We start from the raw sequence: 12,250 nt of genomic DNA on the forward strand, positions 1-12,250 counted from the left end.
GCAGTGGTGCTCTTGAACCTTCTGATAAATTTCCTTCTGATGCCAGTTACTCTATGGCTAACTTGAAATTGGGAAGCTATTTACTGACCTGTAGGGGGGACTTGATGTACGTACACTGGTACAGTGACCTTTGGTAGTTCCTGTTTGGAGACACCCCTGTTTCCCTTTCCCTATCAGATATCCTGGCTTGACAGCTCCTGGGGAGAGGTGAGGAGAGCCTTAGCTGCTGTGGATCAGGGTTTCAAATCTTAGTGTGCTGCTCTTGCATGTGCCAGGTCTGTGCATCAGCTGAGGGAGCCCCCAGGGATGGAGAGCCTCAGCCTTTGGGTAGAATTGATGGGAAATTAAGGGGCCATGTTGTTTCTCTCCTGTGCAAATCAGGGTAGTTCTGCACACTGGTTTTGAGATGTGTCCTCACAGCTCCAGGGGGGGAAAAAAACCCCAAAGCTCCCATAACATTTTAGAATATCAATATATATTGATATTCAATATATATCAATATTATTTTAGAATAATATTGATATATATGTCTTCTGCTTTGCTCCATCTCCTCCCTTGCACAGTAGAACTTTTTGGGCTTGTGCAGTGAACCACATCTGTAAAATGGGACAAACTATAAAAAGAATATTTTCTTCTCAAAGTGAATTTTAAGCTGAATTGGTTCTCTCCTGAGTTTTAGTGTATAGTCTGTGGAGTAGGGTTATATTCTAGTGGCAAGAAAAGAGAGAGATATGGTAACTGCTGTGGAAAAAGCAACATGATACTGTGCCTGGCTGGGGCTGCACTTCTCTGCCTGGGTAAAGGCATTGGAAGTTTGCATTCCCTGTGAATTCTGATAGTGGAACAAAATTTAGCGGATGCTGCTTGTAGCAGGAGGTTTTCCTCTTGGAGGAAGCAACCATGATTCCTGACAGACTTGGGACAAATGGGAAAACTAACAGTGTTACAGAGTGCTTGCTCCCACAACAACTGTGACACAGAACTAATGGCTGTGGCAGAGACTTTACAAATATCTGGTGGGTAGAGACATGAAAGTGCAGGATTACCTGAAATGTCAGATCTTCTTGTCTGCCATTACACAGCTTCTCTAAACACAGGTTGCACTGGTTTAACTGCAGTTGCTTAAACAAGCAAACCTCATTGATCCTAAATTGATCTGTTCTCCTAAAAAAAGTAACCCTTACCCTTCTTATGTGGCTATTTTTACATTAAATATGCAACAGATTAAATTGAATTATCTTTACAGCTTTATCACTGAAGTGCAGGGTCAGAATTCATCGTGGTAGTCCTTGTTCAGAAGCATGGGACAGCGTTGGTGAGCATTGCAGCTGTGCTTGGAATGCTGCTATAAAGGGATGTAACAGCCTCTCTGCTCTGAGGCCCCTCTTCTGCTCTCATGGCTGTTCTCTAAAGCAGCCATTTCATTTCAATGTGCTTCCAAATTCTGAGCAAGCTCTTGAGCTTTTCGTTGGTACATCATGCAGTACTTCTGCTGTACTCACCAGTACTTCTGCTGAGTATATTTATGGTGGGGTCAGCAGTGTACTGGAAGAATGCCTGTCATGTCTGCCTTACATATGAGGCACAGTAAATGTGGGGCTGTGGGCTCAAGAGGGGGTGCTGGGGAGGATGTGGTGCCAGAAGGTGAAGGACATGGCAAGCATCTTGGAATGTATGGAGGGAGAATCAGCCTTTATGGATGTTTGAGGAGCTTCCCCCACTCCCATCTTTCTTTGTGTTTGGCCTTTAGGTGCTTCTGCCCTTTGCAGAAAAGCATGAGTTTCAGCAGAAAAGCATGAGTTTCAGCATAACCCTACTGTGTGCCTTGGACTGGCCTCTACAGCTGGCAAGGAATGAAGCCTGAGGGTGGAGAGGTGGAACAGGGGTTAAGTTGCAGGAACACTGGAGATGCTGCTTCACACCCATTCACACTATTCAGCCCAGTGTAACTTGGCTGGTTGGTGCTACAGCGGAGCTGGAGAGAGGAAGACACCGGGCTGTGGGAATTGAGCAGAAGCGGGTCCTGAGGGTGGCATGAAGCCCAGCATCTTCAGGCACGTCTGTGTGTGATGCCCAGCGAGGGAGTGCATGGCTGGAAGGAGGTAGCTCCTAACCCTTGAAGGCTGTAGAGTACCTGCTGTAGAGCTGCGGTGCAGCATAAGGAACACATTTTGCCACCCTGCTTTTGGGTGCCATGAGGTCCTGCAGCACCTCCCTGCACTGGGCATCACCTCCTAGGGCTGGTTCATGTCACAGCCTGGAAGGGCTGTGGGGTTCCCTCTGCAATGCCCCAAAGCCTAACTTGGGTTTTAACCACAGCAGGTGAAACTTCACCCAGCTTACTGTGGGTGAGCTGAGCTACTGGAGCACTGCTCTTGACAGGGGCAGCTGGGCTGGGGTATGCACCTGATGTGTCCCAGAGAAGAGGAGGTTCAGACTGCTAAACTGGGAGAAAACTTTCCTTTTCCTGATTTAGGTGGGTTCTCTGCTAAAGGCAGGCTGACAATGCCTGACAATGCCTGCTGTTACACCTCACCTCACTTGTCAGTGTTTTGGCATCAGGCTCCTGAATTGCAGTGGGTACTGCGGGTGTGCTGGGACTTGGATGGAAGTGTTTAAATTCATGGAGACTTGACTGATGATTGCTGTCTTTGACTATTTTTATGGAATAAGAATGTGCTTTTCAGTGTAGGTTAAAGTGAAGAGAGAGACTTTTTACTCTTCTGTTCCATGTTAGACTTTACTAGAACAAGCCATCCTGGATAAGGAAAGTGAAGAGAAAAATTTGATAAAGGGGAGCCTGAGGGTTGACTCCTTCTTTGCATTCTAGCCTAGACTTGAAATGAGGAAGAAGGTAAAATTTAATGCCAAATGTTTCAGGACTTGTAATTTTAATTTCACTCTCTGTGTTCTGTGTCTGGTCTTCACCTCCCATCTCTTGCCAACAGATGTTGTCTCTTCTCACTCTTTTTTTTTTTTTTTTTTTTTTTTTTGCTTAGTGTAGAAGCTAATGAACATGCAGAGTGTGCAAAATACCTTGTATGTAGAGTTGCTAACCATCCTAAAACATTGTGAAACCTTCCCAAAAACCCAAGTGAAAGATAATCATGTTGTCTGTCATGAAAGAAACCTTCTAGTTCAGTGTAAATATGTTGCTGCTAGGTGGTTATTTTTAATATGTGCTGTTTGTATTTTAAATTTAATGTTAAAATATTTTTGTCATTTAAACCCTGACTGTTCTTAGCTGAGCAGATTTCAGGTTAAAAACAGTGGTGAAACCATGAGTGTTCATAGTACTGTAGTGTAATTTGGTGTTACTAGATGTTTTCTGACCTGTTTTAATGCATCATGAAGTGGTGGTTATATGTCTAATTGCACAGTGCAAAGAAAATAGCATTGTGTTGAAATATTGCATAAAACTTGAGCATTATGTGGCATTTTGTAGTGGAAATAGTGCTGTAGGTACTTATTCATAACAAGATTTGCAGGTTTCTCTCTGCCAGGGCTGGTGGTTGGGCTGGCTGTGTGTGTGCTTACTCAAAGGAGGGAGCTCCTTTTTTCTCTTCTTGCCTCTTCCTCCTCCTCCTCTTTTGACTGCTTGTGACTGAACATCGTCAGAATTGACAAGAGCTTGCTCTTGAAACGTACCTTAGTTTGAAGTTGCTTTTTCAAACTACCTGCAGCTGTGGATCTTCACTTGAGACTCCCAGAGCTCTCCTGCCAGCCAGGAGTTAGGCTGGTTAAAACCAGAGTTGTTGTCTGAGTGTGGGTTCATGTCTCAGTGTGGGTGTGAATGCATTTGGATTTCTCTGGAGCAGTTGAGACTGGGACCTCATTGTGACCTGAGGGATGCAGTGTCACCTGGGTGGGCATTCCTGATTGTATGGGGGATGGAGGCACAGACGGGCTCTGGGACGGTGCAGGGGATGCTCAGAAGTGTCGTGTGGGAGGTTTTATGCATGTGCCTACCCTGAAGGGTTAATCTGTCTGCACTCTGCAGTCTCTTGATGTCCAGGGCTTGGAGCCTGCTGCCTGAGCCTAGCTCCTCCCTTTTTCATTTAATGATGGCTGGAAGAAAAATAATCAAGTGTGCTGGAAGAGAAACATTAATTAACTTTTAATTTAGATCTAACGTATGCTGCTTAGTGTACTGCATGAGAGTGTGCAGTATCTGTCATGTTACATAGAGGGTGATGCATTGAAGAAACAAGGAAAAGCCTCAGGTCTGAATGGGAAGATGGGGTTTTAACTCTGTGGATGGGTTTTATATCTTGATTAAAAGTTTCAGATGTGTGATAAGTTGCTTTTGTATCCATTTTGCATCTGAAATTACTTTCTCTGTAACTTGGTTTGTATCTGTTTTCTCTTAAGCCAAACTTGCAAGGCGAAGTCAGGAGAGAGAGAATCTCGGCATGCTGGTCTGGTCACCTAACCAGAATCTGTCTGAAGCAAAATGTAAGTCCCTTCAACTATTTTTATTCCCTTCTTTCCTTACATGTATCACTTCAAGAATGCAAAGTTGCCAGTTTTGGTAAAGAGGTTATGTCTGTGACCTTTCCATTGTGAATTAAAATTAATTTGAAAGAAGAAAAGCCTACGAAGCAATCCCCAGACGATCTTTGTTCTCCACTGGGCAGCTGCTCAGTGTCAAATCCACGGGGACAGGGAAAGCAAGAGAAATGTGACAAACATTATTCCGTGGTATGAATTCTTTAAGCTACTCATCTGCAGACCTACACAGTCGGCTTTTTTTTTTTTTTTTTTTTGCTGTTGGTGGTGTAGAAGACAAAAATAAGAGGGGAGAGCAAAATGAAAAGCGCTTGGGGGTGGGGGGTCCGGGAAGTATTTGGTAATTAGTAGTACCTTTTCCTCCACAAAGACAAATCCACATCTGGAGCCCATGGAGGTTTTAAATTCCAGAACAATTGCAGTGCCTTGCAAGTCCACGTGAGGGCAATTAACAGCGCTCTGTGTGTGTCTGGGAACAAGTCTCAGTGCTGCTGCCAGATGGCAGAACTAGTGTTTGAAAGGCTTGTCTAGCTACAGTTCTCCTCATGAATAAGTAGGACTCCTTGATTAAAGGGCTGCTGTTTGAATGCAGTAACTAAACCTAAGCGCTTTTGGGGAAGGGAGCTGAAAAGAGCTTATTTTGACTTTGTGCTTATACTTTGGTTTTTTAATTTATTTTATCCTTTCTGACTTCGGGGGCCAAGAATGAGAATCATGCATCCCTGTTCCTCTGCAGTTTTTGTGGTGGCACTGTTAAGTGAATACCTGATTTTCCTGTAGACCCAAGGCCTGGGGTGCATGATAAGGCACATGTGAAGATGTAGTGGCATTTGCAAATCAAGGCAGCAGAGACTGTGCACCAGCTGGTTCTGTCATGAAGGGCCTGTGCTCTGCCCTGGGGCTTTTGTTCCACTGAGCAAGTTACCCCTTAAGTTACAGACCGATGATAGTACTGGACTGCAGATGAAAAGGGCTTTGCAAGGATCATGTTTGCCTTCTCTCCTTGTCTGTTCCCTGCTGGCTATTGGGTGCTGAAATAAATAAGACTGATGAGGAGAGGAATGTATTTGACAGTTATTTACAGCTAGAAACCGCTTAAAAGGTATAAGAGCAAGAAATAGTTGTCATCACCAAGAGGAATGAGTGTTCATGGGTTTTCTGTGACACAGGATTCCTGCAGCAGCCTCCCAAGTCTGAATGTCTTTTGAATCTCGGCTCAGCTTTGGAACCTTTAACTCCTGCCTGATAGGAAACTGGTATCTTCAAGAGGGAAGACAGAATGGAAGAGGAAAATGAGGGAAGATATATGGAACTGAATAAAATAATCCTTAACTGAGTATTCTGTGGTAATTGGCACAGAAGTATACTCATAGAGCATAGAGAGGATATAATATCTGCTAAGAAGATGTAATGAACATAAGAAGTAATTTAAGAAGTAGTTTGACATTGATAAATAAAAACTAGGTGGCAGTTGTCTGTTAGTACAGTAAAAGAGTTGGGGAAAACAACATGAATGTAAGAGGAGGGCTAGAATGAATTTCTCAAGATATTGAATATTTTAGTAAGGGTATAAGACTCCCTAGTGAGTTCACCTTCCAAAAGAGGTGCAGCAAAAAAATAGTAAAATTCATTTCAAGTTTGGGGAAGTAAAGTATGAGGTTACTGCACCATACATGGCACAAAAGATACCTCCCAGGTGACTCTTTGATACAGAGGGATGGAGTTAAGAAATTAGGCATCTTTTTTTTACTGTTAGGTAGTAGTAAAAATCCAAAGGAGCATTGTCAAAGATAGCTGAGAGGACCTTGGGGGAGCTGTGCAGGGAATGAGAGAGCAGGGTGAGGGCTGGTTGGTCATAGCTTTTTGTGTCAATTTGAGCTTATCCTTTTGAAAGGAATCAGGTATTCCTGTCTCTATATGGCATTTCTTAAAAATGAACTGTGAAAAACAAATGCTGCTGAAGGTAGGCGGTTTTGTTTTTTTTTGAAACTAAAAATTGATTGATTGTTAGAAATAAATTTATTGCTCTAATGTATTCAAGAGAGCTGTTAGACGCTGATTGCATGAGAACCTGATTCCATCCCCCTTCCTTGCAAAGGATGGGAACTTCCTCCTAAACACCAGTACTCTGCAATGGCTGTAGAGCACTTACTAAATGTATCACAAGCAGAGTTCTCTAATATGGTTTATGGTTTATGATGAAAGAACATCAGGAGACAGGAGGTCTCTCCAGTGTCTCTCAAGTTCACTGACAAGTCTTGGCATTGTTGACAGTGTATCCGAATTAAATGACGTTCAAAGGGATGTGTGAGAGAACTGATGATGATCAGCATTTCCATCAATGATGTGGGAATTGATATGGAATTGTGGATGAGGCTGTAGACTGACAGGATGGTAAATAAAATTAATGGTATTGACAGTCTTGTAGAGTGCTTTGGGTCTTTTGCTTACTTGGACTGCTGCCAATGCAATGGGCTCTTAATGACCCAACTGCAGGGTTATGAATCTCAGCACTGAAATCTCTGGCTTTCTACCTCAAGCCTGGTATTTGGAAAGAAAAGGCTTAGAGAGCAGTCTTGGGGAAACAGTGGGCAGGTGATTCAGCAAAGCTTCCCAGTGTCCTGCTTGACCCAGAAGATGATGTGGGTGTAATGAGTGAGGTAGTCACTGGAACAGTTTGCTGCCTCTCCACCCAGCAGCATTCAGGGGAATGACCCTTGGCTTTAGTGTTTGAAAACTGAGAAAAGGGTGGAGATAGGAGCTGCTGGAGCAATTTGGAAACAGAAGCTGAAGCAAACTCCATCTATTTAGCTTACTGAAAAGAGACTGAAAGAGGACTATTGTCAATTATTCTCTCAAAGAGAAATTTTGACATAATAAGAGACACACATAATACAAAAAGATGGCTGCAAAATAAGCCCACACAGACTGAAATGAAATGTCCAAGTGTGTGGAGGTTTTTTTTGGAGATTGACTACTGGAAGTTATCCAGGGAAGTGATGGATTCTTGTGTTTCTTGATACCTTTATAAACTATGGATTTTTGTGATGTATTATCCTTGCAATGTGAAATTGCAAGTGGAAGGAGTCCTCCTGTGGTCTCCGGGAGGTTGGTGTAGCCCCTTGGGCTGTACATTGGTGAGTCCCAGCTAGCAGGAGAGTTCTGTGCAATGAGTGGAAATTAGGCAACCCACTTTTGTTAAAGAGGAATCTGTGCTAAAAACCACTGAGCCGGTCTGTGACAGTGCTCAGAGCAGTGCACTTGATGGGTTTGACAGAGGGCAGGCTAAACTGTTGAAGACTGTGGGAGGGTCTCCTGTAAGCTGCTGAAATGAATCCCAGAAAGAGCAGTGTGTCAGCTGAGACCTGGTGGATGTCTGCCTACCTGATGCTCCAGGATCACACAATTAGTTAAAAGCTTGTTTGGGTCCCATGCACCCTGTGTGCTGAAGAAATGTTTTAATCATACTGAAGAAACCTTTTACCTGGATGTCATGAAGTGATGGATGTATTAGAGAACATGAAAGCAAAAGTATTTGTTGGCATATTGCTGATTTTTTTTTATCCTCTGCCTTGTTAACCATTAATCCTGGGTACAAACCACTTACTGCATTGCCCATATTAATACCAAAGTTGAATGCTGCCAGCATGGTCCATATCTACTGCCAGACTTCTGTCTTTGAAGGGTCACTTGCATAGCAGTGCCACTATAGTAGTCACACAGTTAACCCAAAACTAGAAGTTTGTCCTTTCTCTTTTGAAGACGAAAGAAAGAAATGTCACTATGCAGTAACTGAACATTGGACTTAAGTAACTGCTCCCCTTCTAGTTCTGCTCCAAATACCCTGTGCTGTGTGGCTGGGTCACACCTCTCACAAGGAGCTTGTTCTTGCAGTGAGAACTCCTGAGAGACTCTGTGGACTTGGTGCCATGGAGGGCAGCTGTTCTGGCTGTGCTGGGACTGTCACAGAGGGTGGGGAAGGACACAGGAGGAAGAATGATGCCTTGAGCAAGGTGACATTGAGGAGCAGAAACAGCTCCTCAGGAAGACAGGCATCTGCTCTCTTGGAGTGGCACGTGGTGAAGGAGGAGGGGAAATAGTGAAAAATGCATTGTAACGATGCTGTGGAAACCCTGCACAGGATCGAGCTGGGCCAGCATGAAGCTATTAATAAAACAGCAGTGTCTCTCTCTGTGCCAAGCACGCCAGTGAGTGGAACCAAAAAAATGACTTTGGGTTGGTTTAGAAATGAGCAAGTGTTGGCATGCAGCAGCTGCCCAGGAGTGAGGCGTGGGCACCAGGCGAGAGGGTAGGATGTGATTATTGCTTTTGTGCATCTGCAGTTCAGAGGTGAACTACAGGAAAAAAAGATGTATTGTTTTGCTAGGGATAAGCTCTGCTTTGAAACTAATTTTTCATCTCTCTTCTTGACAGAATATGTGTGCTGCTAGATGGGAGTGTTTTGTTTTCTCACTGATATCTTTGTGGATATCTCCAGTGGATTTACAGTTTATGGGGTGTCACTGAGCAGGCAAACACTGTTCCTAATACCTGTGGGACACTGGATCATGGATGGCAGCTGGATTTTCTGGTTTTACAATGCTGGTTCTGTTTGACCTGATGGCTGACTGGCATTGCCAACTTTAGCATTCACCAGTCCCTTCCTATGTTGTCCTGTGGCATCTCCTGTTTTGAGGCTGCAGCTGGCTCCCTGCTTTACCTTATGCCTGCCTTGGTGCACATGGTGGGAATTCAGACATCCTTCCCTCTGTGGAGGGGAAACAGAAAGACCCAGGAGACATGGAGACAGAGAAATGCCAGAATTAGGTGAAACCGCTGAGTGCTCCATCATCCTCCTAATGTGCCTGGCCACACCCTGTGGCTGGGGGGAAAGGGAGCAGTCCCTAAATGTGCTGCAAAACCTGATGCTGGGAAGGCAGTTAATGTGCCAGCTGAGGCTCTGATGGAGGAAGAAATTCTGGTTGCTATGGTTACTAAAGATATTAACCCTGTGGTGTTTGGATGGGCAAGGTTTAGTTAACTGTGTCAAAGGCTGGGTAACTGTTTGGGAGCGTGTGGTGCTCCGCCCTAAGAAGTTGTGAGTTGGCATTCAAGATTTGAAAAGTCCCAACTACATTTTTAAGTGTGCCCTGGTCCTTAGGGTGTCAGCAGCCTTCTTAGGTTGCAAGTGAATTTTGGTAGCTCTTCTCCGTTGTGATGGAGAATGCCAGAATTTCAGAGGGCAGGTTGCAGGTTTAAGTGCCCAGAGTCTGTCTCTAGCTTTAGTTCAAGGGCTAATCTTTGCATAAAATGGACTCTGGATTACTCTAGTTTTTCTTCCAAAGTGAATGCTGAGCAATTTTGAATGCTGAGTCTATTTTGTCTATTCTCTAATTTAAAATTACTAAAGAACATGAGAATGTGTTCTAAGGATTACTGCATGTGTCTGATCATGATATTTGTGGTTGGTCTCTGTTTTCAGTGTGTATCTAAGCCACAGCTGTTTTAAGAAGAGCTTATATTTGGACATAGTCTTTCCCCCTTGGCTTACTTATTTTGTCCTGTGAATTCTGTGAATGTGTGACTCCATCACTGTTATCATTAGCTCTCATTTTCCATGGGGTGTAGAGTGCCCTAGCAATAAATAAATATGAGCAGAAAACCACAAATGGGAGAGTGTAGACTGGGGAAAGTGCTGATCTTAAAATCTCCCTTTTGGAAAACAAAGCCCCTATTTACAGGATGCATTTAAAATGGAGGGGTATATTGCTTCAGGGATATTTGAGAGCCACGTCCTCCCCACCACACAGGCATCCTTCCTCAGGCAGCAGTAGTGAGGCAGAGGATATAGTCTTCTATGTATCAGAAAAGCTGTTTTTAAGTCTCTCCTCTCCCTTATGACCTAATCAGGGTCCTTGAAACAGTTGAAATGGTTTTCTTTTGAATCCACTCTCCCTTCCATCCTCTATCGTGACCTGATTTGTGACTCCACAAAAGGTTGTGTTGCTGCTCAGTAAAAGTGCAGCCACCTTGGCCAGGGATGGGAGAGTAGGAACTGCTTAGGTTTTGCCATCAGAGAGAGAAAAGTATTGTTGAACTCTTAGCTGAGGTTATACTTGGGGATTTTTTGTAGTTGGCTGAGTGCTGTGGGAGGTTGTGAAAGAAGATGCATATATATTGTGCTTCTCCTATTTGGGATTTTTCTGCTTGTTGCTATCCAAGCTTTTACTTGTTGTGGTGTTGGTTTCCTTTTTTTTTTTTTTTTGGTAGTAGTAAAAGTATGAGTACTGCAAAAAGAGCTGCTAGGTCTCTAAGGGGTGGACTTCAGAAGTTGTGATTGTCTCCTGAAGGTACATGCTGACCTTTTGTTGCTCAAGTAAAGATGACAAAAAAATTCAAATTTAGGTTTGTGCTGTTTGTGTTGTTTGTGTATGCTCCTTACCTAGAAATATCAGTTTGTTGTCTGTCCCAGTGACAGCAAAAAGGATTAATGTAAAAGCAGAATTGGGTTTATGTTTATCCCTAATCCAAATTCCATATTATGCAGTGAACCTGGCAGCTGTGAAGCTTGGATGTAAATACAGTAGCTGAAGAATGCATCTCCATGAATTCAGAAGTGAAAGAATTAGTGTTTAATTTAAGGTTCTGCTTCAATTTAGCTGTAGAAATAATATAAAATAGAAATAATATAAATGTCATGGCCACTTTTCCTAGCAGCTGCAGTCACTGCACTTCAGAAAATGCTCAAAAGACGAAGGTGAAGTAATACAATTTTTAGTTTTAACTAAGGCAACTTTTGATGCTTATAGTTGCATTATTATGAATAGCAAAAAGAAGATAACCAGCACTAAGAGGCTATGGGTGTATCCCTGAAATTGCCTCTAACTTAGCTGCAGTTTCCCCTTTGTTTGTCATCTGCTGTGCTAGTTGCTGTTGCAGCTCTGTGTGGAAATCTCAGAGCAGTTCTTTCATCATTACTGCTTCAGTTTGACATATCTGCATCCTGAATGCATATTTAAATTAAGATTATTTTTTAACGCTTTCACAGTAGTGGAGTCAGGAAAGCAATTTAGTTTTAGAGAACTAGGGTGCATATTTGGATGGTTTGTAACAAATGTAACAAACACTGAATTGTGGTGTTGTGGTTTGGTTTGTTGTTTGATTTTTTTTTTCCCCAAAGCCCACAAACAAAACAAAAAAAAAAACTGAAGGAGAGAATGTGTTGGAGACTGTCCAGGAAAAGGATGTCTTATCTAAGGTAGCTGTGTTTTCCTGGAGGAGTTTTTGCTGCTGTGCTGGGAGGGGGAGATAGTCGCCAGTTTTCTTCATGTGCCTTGTTCTCTCCTGCCACCTGTTAGTTCCTCCTTTTCACTGCAGTGTGATCCAGGCCTCTCTGAACGTGTCAAGCTGACCCACTTTGCAAATGCCAGCAGCCGCTGCTGTGGGATTGAGCCGGTGCTGGCACTTGGAAGAAGCTTTTTCCCCAAGAGAAGTTTAGAGGCAAGATGGCGTGGATGTAATGGCGTGATGATAGCTGTGTTAGGAGTCACCTGGCAGTGAGCCTTGATCTGCAATTCGTTTGGGAGCAGCCTTAGCCAGCCTGATGGGCGCTGTGCGAGTTGTAGGACCAGTGTGACGAGAACGAGGAGGCTGCAGCTGCTGCACGCTGCTTGGCCCAGCCCTGGCACAGGCTGAGCATGTTCCGGTCTTGCTGGGAATGCCAGGCTTGGGGCATTTCAGA

At 43.6% G+C, this 12,250-nt stretch overlaps 1 protein-coding gene across 2 annotated transcripts in view; it reads left to right on the plus strand.

The window, feature by feature from the left end:
• Nucleotides 1-12,250, plus strand: part of RCOR1 (REST corepressor 1) — an 81,995-nt gene that overhangs the window by 36,668 nt on the left and 33,077 nt on the right. For both annotated transcript variants that reach the window (XM_030275022.4, XM_030275024.4), the window contains one exon: nt 4,372-4,455. In XM_030275022.4, the coding sequence (XP_030130882.1) occupies nt 4,372-4,455 (84 nt within the window). The remainder of the gene's footprint in view (nt 1-4,371; nt 4,456-12,250) is intronic.

Source organism: Taeniopygia guttata, chromosome 5 (genome assembly GCF_048771995.1).
Source record: "Taeniopygia guttata chromosome 5, bTaeGut7.mat, whole genome shotgun sequence".
Lineage (NCBI taxonomy): Eukaryota > Metazoa > Chordata > Aves > Passeriformes > Estrildidae > Taeniopygia > Taeniopygia guttata.